Source organism: Sander lucioperca, chromosome 7 (genome assembly GCF_008315115.2).
Source record: "Sander lucioperca isolate FBNREF2018 chromosome 7, SLUC_FBN_1.2, whole genome shotgun sequence".
Lineage (NCBI taxonomy): Eukaryota > Metazoa > Chordata > Actinopteri > Perciformes > Percidae > Sander > Sander lucioperca.
In genome coordinates this window covers 34,697,402-34,712,401 of record NC_050179.1, presented here as the reverse complement: position 1 = coordinate 34,712,401, position 15,000 = coordinate 34,697,402, and the positions used below count along the sequence as shown (strand labels likewise).

At 40.6% G+C, this 15,000-nt stretch overlaps 2 protein-coding genes and 1 long non-coding RNA gene across 5 annotated transcripts in view; all 3 read right to left on the bottom strand.

Annotated features, from left to right (window-relative positions):
- Nucleotides 1-3,082, bottom strand: part of urahb (urate (5-hydroxyiso-) hydrolase b) — a 5,108-nt gene extending 2,026 nt beyond the window's left edge. Inside the window, exons 1-2 of one of the 2 annotated variants that reach the window (XM_031279907.2) lie at nucleotides 2,971-3,082; nucleotides 24-163 (exon numbers count right to left, since the gene is read on the bottom strand). In XM_031279907.2, the coding sequence (XP_031135767.1) occupies nucleotides 24-157 (134 nt within the window). In that variant the 5' untranslated portion in view covers nucleotides 158-163; nucleotides 2,971-3,082. The remainder of the gene's footprint in view (nucleotides 1-23; nucleotides 164-2,970) is intronic. The other variant, XM_031279908.2, reaches the window with a different exon arrangement.
- A 4,853-nt stretch (nucleotides 3,083-7,935) lies between these two features.
- Nucleotides 7,936-8,555, bottom strand: LOC116036390. The gene is made up of 2 exons (XR_004101588.2): nucleotides 8,417-8,555; nucleotides 7,936-8,135 (listed from the first exon to the last, which is right to left on the bottom strand). It is a non-coding gene; the product is annotated as an uncharacterized LOC116036390 (long non-coding RNA).
- Nucleotides 8,556-11,131: 2,576 nt separating this feature from the next.
- The window catches only part of LOC116036359, an 83,057-nt gene continuing 79,188 nt past the window's right edge, over nucleotides 11,132-15,000 (bottom strand). For both annotated transcript variants that reach the window (XM_031279892.2, XM_031279891.2), the window contains exons 6-7: nucleotides 13,888-13,939; nucleotides 11,132-11,447 (exon numbers count right to left, since the gene is read on the bottom strand). In XM_031279892.2, the coding sequence (XP_031135752.1) occupies nucleotides 13,901-13,939 (39 nt within the window). In that variant the 3' untranslated portion in view covers nucleotides 11,132-11,447; nucleotides 13,888-13,900. The remainder of the gene's footprint in view (nucleotides 11,448-13,887; nucleotides 13,940-15,000) is intronic.

Below are 15,000 nucleotides of genomic sequence, written 5' to 3'. Positions count from 1 at the left end.
GGTTTCGAACCCTATAGACCTACCCGACACTCAGCATGTTCCAGATCATCAGCTTGGACTCCAGCCGGTGCAGGCTGACATCCATCTTGGCTGCCGGGACGCCGTCTCCGGTGTTCAGCACGTGAGTGGTCAGAGGGCTGGAATCAGCTGACGTCATGATCTGCTGGACAGGTGCGGACAGGTGAGCTTAACCTGGAGGACATTCAGTCACAGTTACAGTCTCAATGGGCTCCATGATAACAACATACGGAACGATATACATTCAGCTTAATTTAGAGGAGATATAGAGATCACGCATAGAAAAACTACCTTTGGACAAACTGTTCTGTCTATCAGCGGGGGTCATTTTTGGAACAGCATCCCAGCAAACATTAGAGAATGTCCAACTTACTGCACATTTAAAAAGCACCTTAAACAACTTCTTAAAAGTTCCCAGTTATGTCATCATTTTGACTAATTTTATTGATGTATCTGCCATAATCATTCAAAATTCCAGTTACACCAACAGCAGCTGTAAATGGACAGATAAAACTTGCTGCAGCATCTTTATGTGGACTGGGCGATCTGTTAGGGCCCTGACACACCAACCAGACGGCCGACCGTCGGCAGAAAAGCCAGAAAGTCGGACTGATCAGTCGGGTCGACGAGGTCCAAATAATGCCTCAGAACCAAGGTTATTATAGTTTTGCATTTTTCATTAGTTTTTATTTTTATTTCGTTTTGACTTTTTGTTTTCAAATTCAGTTTAGTTTTAATTAGTTTTTAAAGCGGGTTTGCTAGTTTAGTTTAGTTTTTATTTTTTGAAAATGCTTAGTTTTAGTTTAGTTTTTATTAGTTTTAGTCTTTTTTTGTAATATGGGTTATTTGTCGGGGGATTCAAAAAGGTCAGAAAAAGTATTGTGTAATAATAACTCAACAAAAACATCATACAATTTTAGAAATATGTATTCACAATGTATTCAACAATAACACCAGTAAATAAAATGTAGCCTACATATGGTCATACATATGTAAACAGTCTACACAAGATGCAGTATGTGCAAAATGTGTCGTGTTCCAGGAAAAAACTAAATAGCCAACAGACTAAAGAAGACATGAACAGGTGTTTTTAACTTTGTTTTGAGTAAAGTGGCGAACTTTTTGAAGTCAATCGAGTCACACAGTTGTGTAGACATCCCAGTATCAATCCACATATTAACCCACGCTTCCTCCCGCTTCTGGTGTTCCTGCGTTATGTACTAACCAGCAGCTGTCAGGTCGCCGGTGAAAGCCCTCCTGTAGTGTTCTCTGTCTCTTCTTTTTTCTCCGGAATTTCACAGCCACTGTCATGGCGGCTTGTTCAGAATACGATCTCATATTGGACTAAAATAGTTCACCAAAACGTGTTTCTGAAAACATTTTAAGCGAGAAATAGGCCGTGCAGTTGCTGAATCTGTCTTCATTTCAGATTGACAAAGGTCAGTTTAAAAGATTTTCGTCAGATTTTGAGAGGCGCATCCGCTCCCCATTTCCGGGTGAGTCCCGACTGCCCTGTCTCTGACTGAACATGTCAGGTCGGCCCAAATAAAGGCCGACGGCTCCTCGGACGGCCGACGGCACGGGACACACTGAACAGACTCGAGTCACCGACCTCGCCAGACGGCCCGACGCCCGATCATCGGGCTGGTGTGTCTTCTCTCTTACACTACACACATGTGTACATACCTCACATTGTGAACCCCAGACTGAGAAACAGCAGCAACATTTACCCCCATAAACAGAAAAGCCTCAGACAAAAACGGTGCAAATTACTATTTAAAATTTGAATTTTGTGACACATATTTGAATCATGTTGAAACCATTTCAAGGATTTTTTTGAAACAATCAATGGTGGACCAGCAGATTAAAAAAAGCTCTGTGCTTCTCACAAACTAGTTCAAAGACTTTCAGCCATTTAACCCCTGAACCCCCGCCCCGCCACCCCGCCCCTGTGCCTCCCCCTCCCCCCAAAATCCCATGATCTGCAGCAATTAAAGTTGTTGAGCTGCCATGTGAAAGTGAGTCTGCTTGGCATTTTTGTGTATTTTCATTTTAATCCTCATGTTGTCCCCAGGTCAAAATTGACCCTTTTTTAAAAAACAAATTATACGACGTCGAAATGTAAAAAAAACAAACAGCAAAACGTTGGGAAAAGCAAAAAAAACGATTCAAAAAACCCGTCAAAAAGCGTCAAAAATGTTGGAAAAAAGCGACAAAACGTCAGAAAAAGCGATAAAAACGTGGGGAAAAAAACACAAAAAGTAAAAGTAAAAAAGAAAACACATTGAGATAGGGACAACACAGGCGTTTTTTTCATGGTTGACGGGAAGACAACACATAGTTATTAAAGAACATAGAGGCAGAATATAGTTTATTTTAAACTTTAAATTGTAAACAAATAAATGACCTTTTTATGCATATCAAGAGACCACAAGAAGGGGTTATAACCCAAAGACTGAGAAGCTCTGAGCTGGTTACTGTTTAGGAACATGCACGAGTTATACTTCTACAATAAATAGCTCTACTTTATAAGCTTTAAAAAATCAGAGCTAAAAATTGATCTAAAATTGGACAAAACAGTCACGTGAAATGCTTTCAAACCACTTTCTGTTGAAAACTACAGAACATAAACTTGATTTGATTTTGACTTTTGATTGAATTAACTTGATTCTTGATTGTTTAGAAACATGAGTACAACATGCACATGTAGATTAAAAAGTACAGAAAATACTGCATAAGCTGTAAAAGATAAAGATCAGAGCTAAAGCCTGAATGTTGATCTGACAAAATATGGACAAACAACTTATGTATAATGCTTTAAATCCACTTTCTAGAGCACATATACGTTGTGATACATTGCACGTATTGATAAAATGTAAATGCAGTAGTGTGATATTTATGTCTGCAGTGTAGTTTCAGTGTAAGAGTAGTTTGTTGTGGGAGAAGTCTTACCTCTGTGTGTGTCCGCGTGCTGCCTCTCCGCTGCCTGCGAGTTCATTCAAGTCCTGAAAACCCATCCAACCAGTTGTACCATCAACTGCACACGCCCACAGCTCAGAGCCACTTACCCAGCATGCACTGCACAAACACAGTGTCAAAGGTTGTCCTGGCTTAGATGAATCAATAACACAAGCTGATAGAGTGCCGCTTCCCTTTAGTCGACAACATCTGGTCCAGTGTTTGACTGTGATTAAACTGTTCAAACACAAAGGCTCGACTGATTTAATTAAGACACTGACAATATAATGATTATAACCTAGATACAGTATAGTGTTGTCATAGGATCTACCTTTTTATTGTAGTATAATTGGTGCTGTTCCAATATTTGTAATATTTGATTCTTTAATCTCTACATGTTCTCATATATTTAAGATATATGTTGATGGCGAGGCACTCGGTCTCTGAAGGGGCTGTGTGAAGATGTGAATTTCCTCCTAAAGTGCTTAAACTATTTCTGATTTAAGTAGATTTAAGAGTAAAAGATACCTCAGAGTAATACGAACAAACAGCTTGGAGCAAGACACTAAATTCCTACCAAACTTTGCTGACCTTTGGTCCTCCCTTCCCTCCGTTTTGAAAGACAATGCAGGGGAGCGTGCCTATGTTCCCACATTTCTAAGATTTTTTTTCCACTGAAAATTAGGCCCTATGTTCCCACAGCCCCATGTTCCCATATTTCTAAGTTTTTTTTTCAAAATTAGGCCCCATGTTCCCACATTTCCTTTTTCCTTTTTTTTCACTGAAAATTAGGCCTTATGTTAGGGTTAGGGTTACATTCCACTGTAGTCCATTGCTACTGGATAATAGGTTGGGTGTAATTGGCTACCAAATTGGGAGAAAGGTGGATAAAATCTGATACAAATTTATGAAAACCACCTCTTTCTACCACCTCCGTAACACCTCTGTAACATTTCCAAACTCCACCCCATTCTCTCCCTCTCAGATGCCGAAAAGCTGGTTCATGCCTTTGTCTCCTCCAGACTGGACTACTGTAACGCACTTCTCATTGGGATTCCTAGAGAGAGTCTGCAGAGGCTTCAGTACATCCAAAACTCTGCAGCTAAGATCCTGATGAGAGTGCGGAAACATGAGCACATTACCCCCATTCTCCACTCACTCCGCTGGCTTCCCGTCCCCACCAGGATTGAGTACAAGGTTTCCCTCCTCACACAATAATGCATCCATGGACATGCCCTCCACTACCTCAAAGAACTTATCAACCCACAAAACACAGCACGCTCCCTCCGCTCCACTCACTCCAACCTCCTGCACATACCCAGAACCAGACTCAGGACAATGGGAGATAGGGCCTTCTGTGCTGCTGCCCCACGTCTATGGAATGGCCTCCCTGACACCTTGAGGGCACCTCAATCCACTGACTGTTTTAAAAAAAGGTCTTAAGACATTTCTTTTTAGCAAAGCTTTTGGTCCCCTTCAGATGTTTTTTTTTTTTTTTTTAAAAAAACAACCTTTTTTTATTTTTTATTTTAAAACTGCTCATCTTTTTTGTTTCTAACCTGTAGCACTTTGAGATCTTTTGATGAAAAGGGCATTATAAATAAAATGTATTATTATTATTATTATTATTATTTATTTATTATAAAAGGAAATGTGGGAACATAGGGCCTCATTTTGGAAAAGAATCTTAGAAATGTGGGAACATAGGGGCTAATTTTAAGAAAAATCTTAGAAATGTGGGAACATAGGGCCTAATTTTAAGAAAAATCTTAGAAATGTAGGAACATAGGGCCTCATTTTAAGAAAAATCTTAGAAATGTGGGAACATAGGGCCTAATTTTGGAAAAAAATCTTAGAAATGTGGGAACATAGGGCCTAATTTTAAGAAAAATCTTAGAAATGTGGGAACATAGGGCCTCATTTTGGAAAAAAATCTTAGAAATGTGGGAACATAGGGCTTAATTCGAAGAAAAATCTTAGAAATGTGGGAACATAGGGCCTAATTTTAAGAAAAATCTTAGAAATGTGGGAACATAGGGCCTAATTTTGGAAAAAAATCTTAGAAATGTGGGAACATAGGGCCTAATTTTAAGAAAAATCTTAGAAATGTGGGAACATAGGGCCTAATTTTGGAAAAAAATCTTAGAAATGTGGGAACATAGGGCCTAATTTTAAGAAAAATCTTAGAAATGTGGGAACATAGGGCCTCATTTTGGAAAAAAATCTTAGAAATGTGGGAACATAGGGCTTAATTCGAAGAAAAATCTTAGAAATGTGGGAACATAGGGCTTAATTCGAAGAAAAATCTTAGAAATGTGGGAACATAGGGCTTAATTCGAAGAAAAATCTTAGAAATGTGGGAACATAGGGCCTAATTTTAAGAAAAATCTTAGAAATGTGGGAACATAGGGCTGTGGGAACATAGGACCTAATTTTTAGAAAAATCTTAGAAATGTGGGAACATAGGGCCTAATTTTGGAAAAAAATCTTAGAAATGTGGGAACATAGGGCCTAATTTTAAGAAAAATCTTAGAAATGTGGGAACATAGGGCTTAATTCGAAGAAAAATCTTAGAAATGTGGGAACATAGGGCTGTGGGAACATAGGGCCTAATTTTAAGAAAAATCTTAGAAATGTGGGAACATAGGGCTGTGGGAACATAGGGCCTAATTTTAAGAAAAATCTTAGAAATATGGGAACATAGGGCTGTGGGAACATAGGGCCTAATTTTAAGAAAAATCTTAGAAATGTGGGAACATGGGGCCTCATTTTGGAAAAAAAAATCGTAGAAATGTGGGAACATAGGCACGCTCCCAATGTACGAATGCTTCATGAGAACAGCCTGACACGTGCCACGTACCAGCTGTCTTGAAGTCCTCCAACATTATCCCTATCCCCGAAAAAAATCAAGGATCACAGGACTGTATGACTGCAGACCTGTCGTCCTGACCGCTGTGGTTATGAAGTCGTTTAAGCGCCTTGTTTTGTCTCACCGACCCCCTGCAGTTCGCCTACAGAGCCAACAGGTCTGTACACTCACATTATTCAGTCCGTAGAATCACATTATTATTACACACACAAAGCACAAACGCCACATCTATTTAATGAAAAATACCTTTACACTCAAACAGGAATACGTTACATTTAGCACTGAGGACAAACACGTAAACACCAACAGCAGAAACTACATAGAAACAAAATGAAGTGTTTTCAAAATGGTTTTGTATGTTTCAGGATTTCTTATTAAAACGTGGGTAGTAACATTTTTTTCAAGTTTGAAATGTTGTTAGAGTATAAAGAGCCACTAATGTGCACATAGCCTACATATTTTAAAGTTTTTATACCGACAAATATTTTACATGGACTCTTTAAACATATTTACAGTCAGTCACACAGTCGTCCGTATCATCCAGCTGGGTAACACACCAGAGGAAAAGTCTTTATGTGTTTATGTGACTGGACAAAAGTTCAGTGGCTTTGCTCTCCATAAAACCAGTCACCCAAAATCTTGTGACAAACATGATGTTGTCACGGCGCAATCGTTTCCTGTTTCACTATTGGTTGCCAGGCTGAGGTGTAGGTGTGGTTTACCTGCGTCACTCGCAGCAGCTGCGGAGAGGACAAAAGCGGGAATTAAGGAGATTCGCGGGAGTACAGACCAGGGATGCACCGAATCCGGGATTCGGCTTCAGATTCGGCCGAATTTTGAGCTTTTTGACGGGGTTCGGCTTCTGCCAAACTTTAGAAATTTTTTCCACCGAACCCTACACTGGTCGACGTAATGACGCCACCGTTGATTACAGGAAGGTGTTTACGTAGGTGGAGCGTTCAATGCAGCAGGCTGTGAGAAAGTGAAAATGGAACTGGTGAGCAGAAAAAGTGTAGTTTGGCAGTACTTTCAGTCAAAAGAAGGCCATTCAAGTCCAGCTACATGTTCAATTCTCAATGCTGATTAGTCTGGTGGTGGCGAGGACCCTAAACTATACACAACATCACCGCTGTTACAACATTTGGTATGAAACATCCGGAAGAATACGAGTTGTGATGAAGGAATCTACAGACAGCAGCCAGAATGCAGCAACTTCAGGTACGGCAAAGGAAGGACAGTCACTGTTTACTTCATTAATGTATTTACTGTGTTCATGGACTGAGGACAGGAGGAGGATTTGGTATTCAGTTTCGAATTCAGCAGAATCTCAACCAGTGGATTTGATATTCGGCCGAACCCCAAAAATCTGGATTCGGTGCATCCCTAGTACAGACGTAGATCTGCTTTTTGAATATTGTGACGATTGTTGTTTTCTGTTCCCCATCAAGTTATGTTCATGTTATGCCCGCGTCTTCAATGTCTACAAATGAACTGTCAATGGAGGCTCGAGGCTGTTTGACACCACATCGGTGATCAAGCTGGCTGGCTGTCGAGGCTGAAGAAACGTCAGGCCAAGGGACAGCAGGTAAGCCCACTCATTCTGCCTTTGGCCTGGCAAACCGAGTATTTAGCACTGATTTTTACTATTCAAACTGCATTTGACACATCCATATCCCTTCATTCTTTTGCAATTCATATTGCAAAGCTAGACCTTACCAAGCACTTACAATATTAGCTTATATCAAAGCACATATAGGACCCTGGGAACATAGGGATGACCCCAAAATGGGTTAACTAAACCTAACAGTGTTAACCTACTTGATAAATTTCTAACTGGGAGCAGTGATTACTCTTCTTAGCTGTACTTCATCCTCCCATCTTTCCACTTATATGCACTATGTGTAGTTTTATTAATCAAGCTTCATTTCAGGAAATTGTCTGTCAATCTATCACTGATTAAACCGTGTAATTCACCCAGAGAGTCATAAAACCGTGCTTGAGCCTTTGACATGGAACCACATTATCGTCCTGTACACATCTGGTTATACACATACTAATTATAACACACCAGATGAAAATAATAAAATGTCATAAGCAGCCGCCAGCTGCTGCCACACTGATTTTATTAACATTAAATCAGTGTGGAGTCCAACATTGGAGCAAGGTTAGGGAAATACATGGGGCCAATATAACATCTTTAGTACAGAAAATGTAGTTCTTTCAATCTTGGTGTAATACAGTATACAATATAATAAGAACTAAAAGAAAAGGGGTACGAATGACTAAAAATCTGCTGCTATAGCTTATTAATGTTATGCTTTTGTTGGTAGGTGCAAGTGGTGGAAGAAGTATTCAGATCTACTTAAGAAAAAGTACTTATAAGACACTGAAAAAATATGTTACTTAAGTAAAAGTTTGTAAGTATCATCAGGTTTTTGAAGAAACAACTCACACATCCAAACAAATTCTTCTGTGCAGGTGCACTGGATGATAAAATCAACTTGGAAACAGAGGAACAAATCCTGCACTCTGCTCTTGCTATAGCATCACCTTTTATTTAGAAAAACTAACGTTTCGGTCCCTCTGGACCTTCATCGAGAGTATGATGGGACCGAAACGTTAGTTTTTCTAAATAAAAGGTGATGCTGTAGCAAGACCAGAGTGCAGGATTTTTTCCTATGTTTCTAAGTATCATCAGGAAAATGTACTTTAAAACTTTAGTGCGTAACTTTTTGATATTAATAAACGTCCGTTAACATTCAAGCCATTGCCAAATGAGTTGCTACAAAGTTAACTAAGACTATCAGCTCCACACAACTCTCTCTGTATTTCTCACTATGACTATGTTCAGAAGATTGTGTCGTCCAGTGACTTTCCTGCACAGAAACACAAGTGAAGATAATTACCTCTTCTGAAAAGTCCATCGTGTTTTTTTGGGGTTTTTTTTAGATTTTTTTGGGCATTAGGCCTTTATTGACAGGACAGCTGAAGAAATGAAAGGGGAGAGAGAGGGGGGAATGACATGCAGTGAAGGGCCACTGGTCGGAGTTGAACACGGGCCCGCTGCGTCGAGGAGTAAACCTCTATACATGAGCGCCCGCTCTACCAACCGAGCTATCCGGGCGCCCCCGTCGTGTTTTTTTAATCCTCCGTGTCCTCCTTGGCTACTAGCAACAGTGTTGAGGAGGGGGGGGGGAGGGGGTGCATGAAGACGGAAGGCTTGTATCATGTGGACGCGCCCACAGTTTTGTTGTCGTCCTCATGGGGGCGACAGAAACTACGCACTATAGCTTTAAGTATTCAACGTGATAGTACTCAATGCAGAAAAATCCTCCCATTGTAGAAAGTGTAAAGGATCCAACCAGTTGTGTGTTTAATGGTCTGATCATCTCAGCTGGACTTGTAGCCGTTATATTGTTGGCTAGTTTACTTTAGAATAAAACATCAGATTTTTTAAACTACATGTGTTTTGTGTGCAACAATCTTTAACTTGTAAATTAACTAGTAACTAAAGCTGTAACTAAAGCTTCTGGCATTTGCCCAAATTCCAGATGGCCAGTCCGTCACTGATCAAGTCTCTGCAAGTAGAATTTTTGGTTACACTTTACTTGAAGGTATCTACATAAGAGTGACATGACACTGTCATGAACGTGTCATAAACATCATAAACAAGTCATAAACGTTTAAGACATAACACTTCTTTTTCTTTTAAGTGTCGGTTTTTGTCATGACAAGTTAGGGTTAGGGTTAGAGTCAGGGTCAGGGTTAGGGTTTTGCCATACACAATGAATGGGAAAGGCCCAAATTCCACAATTCCAAGACAAATTAGAGTTAGAGTCAGGGTTAGAGTTAGAGTTAGAGTCAGGGTTAGAGTCAGAGTTAGAGTCAGGGTTAGAGTTAGAGTTAGAGTTAGAGTCAGGGTTAGAGTTAGAGTTAGAGTCAGAGTTAGAGTCAGGGTTAGAGTTAGAGTTAGAGTTAGAGTCAGAGTTAGAGTCAGAGTTAGAGTCAGGGTTAGAGTTAGAGTTAGAGTCAGAGTTAGAGTCAGAGTTAGAGTCAGAGTTAGAGTCAGGGTTAGAGTTAGAGTTAGAGTTAGAGTCAGAGTTAGAGTCAGAGTTAGAGTCAGGGTTAGAGTCAGGGTTAGAGTCAGGGTTAGAGTTAGAGTTAGAGTCAGAGTTAGAGTCAGGGTTAGAGTTAGGGTTAGAGTCAGGGTTAGAGTTAGAGTTAGAGTTAGAGTCAGAGTTAGAGTCAGGGTTAGAGTCAGGGTTAGAGTCAGGGTTAGAGTTAGAGTCAGAGTTAGAGTCAGAGTTAGAGTTAGAGTTAGAGTCAGGGTTAGAGTTAGAGTCAGAGTTAGAGTCAGAGTTAGAGTTAGAGTCAGGGTTAGAGTTAGAGTTAGAGTCAGAGTTAGAGTTAGAGTCAGAGTTAGAGTCAGGGTTAGAGTCAGGGTTGGGGTTAGAGTTAGAGAGAAGACACACCAGCCCGATGATCGGGCGTCGGGCCGTCTGGCGAGGTCCGTGACTCGAGTCTGTTCGGTGTGTCCCGTGCCGTCGGCCGTCCGAGGAGCCGTCGGCCTTTATTTGGGCCGACCCAACATGTTCAGTCGGAGACAGGGCAGTCGGGACTCACCCAGAAATGGGGAGCAGATGAGCCGCTCAAAATCTGACGAAAATCTTTTAAACTGACCTTTGTCAATCTGAAATGAAGACAGATTCAGCAACTGCACGGCCTATTTCTCGCTTAAAATGTTTTCAGAAACAAGTTTCGGTGAACTATTTTAGTCCGATATGAGATCGTATTCTGAACGAGCCGCCATGACAATCTGGCTGTGAATTTCCGGAGAAAAAAGACCCACGTGACGCGTTTGTCCAATCAGCTGCCGGTTTTCATTTTCTGGGAAATAATCAGACTGTTAATGGAAACAATACAGAGCAGCGCTGCCTGCTGCTATGGAGACGTATTACGATTCACGCACGCGCAGAGCGTACGCTCAAGTCGGCGTCGCCTCAGTGTGTTCTGAGACATTTTTTGGACCTCGGGGACCCGACTGATCAGTCCGACTGGCTTTACTGCCGACGGTCGGCCGTCTGGTTGGTGTGTCAGGGTCCTAAGAGTTAGGGTTAGGGTTAGGGTCAGGGTTAGGGTTCATGTGTTCATGACAAACACATGACATGAACACATGACACTGTCATGTCACTCTTATGTTAATACCTTAAGTAAAGTGTTACCGAATTTTTTAAGAGCATTCTGAGATCACTGTGATTGAAATAAATGGCTGACTAAAAAGTAGGAGATCTTTTAAAAACTGTAACGATGTGGTGCTTTATAAAATCACAGACGTTTAGCTGTATTGTCCCATGTGTCATTATGTGAGTCATGGAGCACCAGAGTCAGTGATGTACGAGGGACACGTTGGGGATTATGTCATCAGAAGTGGTAATGGTGCAGCAGAACAGAAATCTATAACTGACAGTGACGGACAGAAGAGAGAGACGGATTCAGGGCTGGACGAGAGTCAGTCCAATGCACTTCATGATGATGCCAACGCCTCCTCGGAGCATATTCCATCCCAGCTGTTACCGATCCCAGCTCCTGTTTCTGGAGGGATCTGGAAAGAGAACCGGAGAGGAGTCTGAAACAAAATGTCGATGGATCTCCACGACACAAACAGAGTATGGAAATATGGAAACATTACAACAATACAGGGTAAATACTAGTAGGATACTAACAAAGTTAACATTTCAACATAGAACCCTCTCAGACCAGATTAAATGATGGTACAAGTAGAAAATAAACAGATTAGGCAGATACTGTAGGTATCCAAATAAGTAGTTAGGGAGGACAGACTGCAAATGGATAATGTGGCTAAAATGAAATTACATATTGGTAGGCAGTGGTTAAAGAATTACTTGTTTAGGAACCAAACCAAATAAAAAGTGAGATTTCATTTTTTCTTCTTTTTTCATTATAAAGCAGGTCGATGTGCAATATAAATACTGTGAAAGTATTAAAATGCTCAATCCAGAAACGCACACTGCCAGTATTCAGAAACTGTGCCTTTAATTGAGCCGTCAGGACTTTCACATGCTTGTGATGTCACAACTATAATATATATATATATATATATATATATAGGTAGAAAGTGCTGCTACAGTGCCGTTTCAGTCATTTCCCGGTTGCAATGAAGGTGCGGAGACTCCTAGAGTGGAGCTGATAGTCTTAATTAGCTTCGTAGCAACTCATTTGGCAATGGCTTGAATGTAGCGGACGTTCATTAACATCAAAAAGTTACGCACTAAAGCTTAAAAGAGACCGGCGCAAAACAGGGCGTTCCAGACAGATGGAGAATACAGGTCTATTCAGTCTGACAGTATGAGAAAAATAATGTATTTTTGTAACATCAAAGCATGTAAACATGTTCCAGTAAACCCCAAAACACAAGTATGAACCTGAAAATGAGGACAATATGGGACCTTTAAAGGTGCTCTAAGCGACGTCACGCGTTTTTTATGCTATAACATTTTTTGTCACATACAGCAAACATCTCCTCACTATCTGCTAGCTGCCTGTCCCCTGAACACACTGTAAAAAAACGTTGCCTCTGTAGACAGCCCAGGCTCCACAAATGGCAACAAAAACAAACTGCGCCAACCTGCACCACCAAACATAACAAACAGTCTTCCAGCCAATAACTGACATAAGGATTTGGTTGAGCCATCACTGCAGCAGCGTTAGCATGTAGGCTACTTCCACAATACGCGTTCATGACTGATTCAGGAAGCACGGAAGGGAGGGGGAGGAGACGGGATGAGGAGGAGGGAGGGGCGAGCTAGCCTCCGTTATGTTTGACAATACTTCAAACGTCAACAAGAAGTGACGTCACCCAACATCACTTAGAGCAGTGTTTCTCAAATGGGGGTACGTGTATCCCTAGGGGTACTTTGGAGGACTGCAGGGGGTACGTGTATTTAACAAATTGTTTAATAGTTACAAGGCTGTTGTCCAGAACATGGTTCCTCTTTATGTAGACTTTTTTTTCTACCAAAAATGTGACATTTGTGTTGCCTTCCGTCCTTCTACTGTCCTTCGACTTTTTACAAGTGTCTCGCTTTTTTCGAAGTTATGTCACTGTTTTTGAAGGGGTTTTTTTCCGACTATTTTCAACCTATTCTTGCCTTTGGCTACTGCCTTCCTTCTTTCTACCATATTTTTTAAGGTGTTGTCTTTTTTTTTTTTTTTTTACAGTTTTTCTCTCCTTTTCTCATCAGCATTTAAATGTTTTTTCAGTTACAAGGCTGTTGTTTAGTAAATCTATCGCTGACAGCGCTGTAGCCAACTGTTCCTCTTTATATAGACTTTTTTTTTTCTCCTGTGGTATATTGACATTCTATAACATTCTATACACTTTGACTTAAGAGTTGGTATATGGAGATGCATGAACTTTACTCTACATTCACTGAGAACATCTGGAAATCGTTAACATGAGCAGAGGTCCCCCCAAGACAGAAGAGACCTTTGTTGGAGTTGTGCCAGATAACAGGCATTGATTGGTCAGTTATCCGATCCAATGGTATACTTACAAATCACGTCCTATGCTAATTCAATGCCTTGAGATATAAGTTTTGTCCACACAAAGAAAAGGCAGAGCGGCAAATTTTGAGGTTTGGGTTGGTCGTTCTCCAAGCTCTCTGCAGGAGTTTGTAAAATTGATGCTGAATCTTTGCTGGTAATAAACCTTTTTATAATCAAGAACAGTGTCGGTGGATTCCTCTTCATACAGCATCACAGCATTACTATTTAAGACACCACACTACCAAAAATGATTAGAGCTGGTCAGGGGGTACTTGGCTTAAAGAAACAATTCAAAAGGGGAACATTATTGAAACAAGTTTGAGAACCACTGTCTTAGAGCACCTTTAAGAGACGGACTAACACGTTGTTGGTTTTGGTCTTTTAATGGCATTTGTTGACAATATGAAAAGTTTAGTACATTACACCAGCGTCATCATTTGATGTTCTTGAAAGCGTCTCAGTGTGAGAGTTCATACCTGAGCTGCAGAATCACAGATCGTCCTCCAGATCAGAGCGATGCTGCTTTATCTGGGAACACAAAGGGGTGGGGTCATAGCGATATCAACTGGCGCAATAAACACGTTGTGAAAGGCTGCGACATATACACAAGACACTGACGGATTTTTTGCGTTAGTTGAAAGAAAAATATCCGTAGAAAGCTGCACTTCAAAATGTAACTAAAAATGTTTTTGCTGCCTTTTATATTCAATTCAATGTTGAATTTGTTCAATAAAAGAATGTTGGAAATAATTTTCTTTCGTTTGTTTTGATTTAAACTGAAAGCAGCAGAACTGAGTACCCTTTAATATCTGTTTATTTATCATAAGTAATATTGTTTTCACGATATTCGCCCTGAACTGCTGCAACTGTTATTTCTAATCATAGTTCCACTATCTTTATTGTTACTTTAATTGCCACTGTGCATCATACCAACTGCTGTAGTTATTAGGAATCATGTTTCTCTATATCTGTATATCTGCATTAGTGTCTGTGTCCAGACCGGCAGCGACAGATGCCGCCGCCAAAGAGTTTTTCAAAGAGGTTTCTGCCTAAAAGGACGGTTTTACCCGCCACTGTGGCACCAAATGCTTGCTTGTGGGAAATTGTTGGGTCTTTGTAAAGTATAGAGTGTGGTCTAGACCTACTCTATCTTTAAAGTGTCTGATGATAACTCTTGTTGTTATTTGATACAATGAATAAAATAATATTGAATATTAATTGATATTCAACAACGTTATCGCATATATTCCTCATCTCGTGCAGCCCTATGAGACACACACATATGTGAGCACACACATATGTTGTCAAGTCATCCACACACATCCATATACAAAAGATTTCCTGTTAACACACTTTGTTACATGCACGCACACACACGGACACATACACACACACACACACACACACGCACGGACGGACGCACACACACACACACACACACACACACACGGACACACGCACACACACGGATAGACACACGGGCACACACACAAACACACACACACACACACACACACACACGGGCACACACACACACACACACACACACACAGGCACATACACGGACACACACAAACATGGACACACAC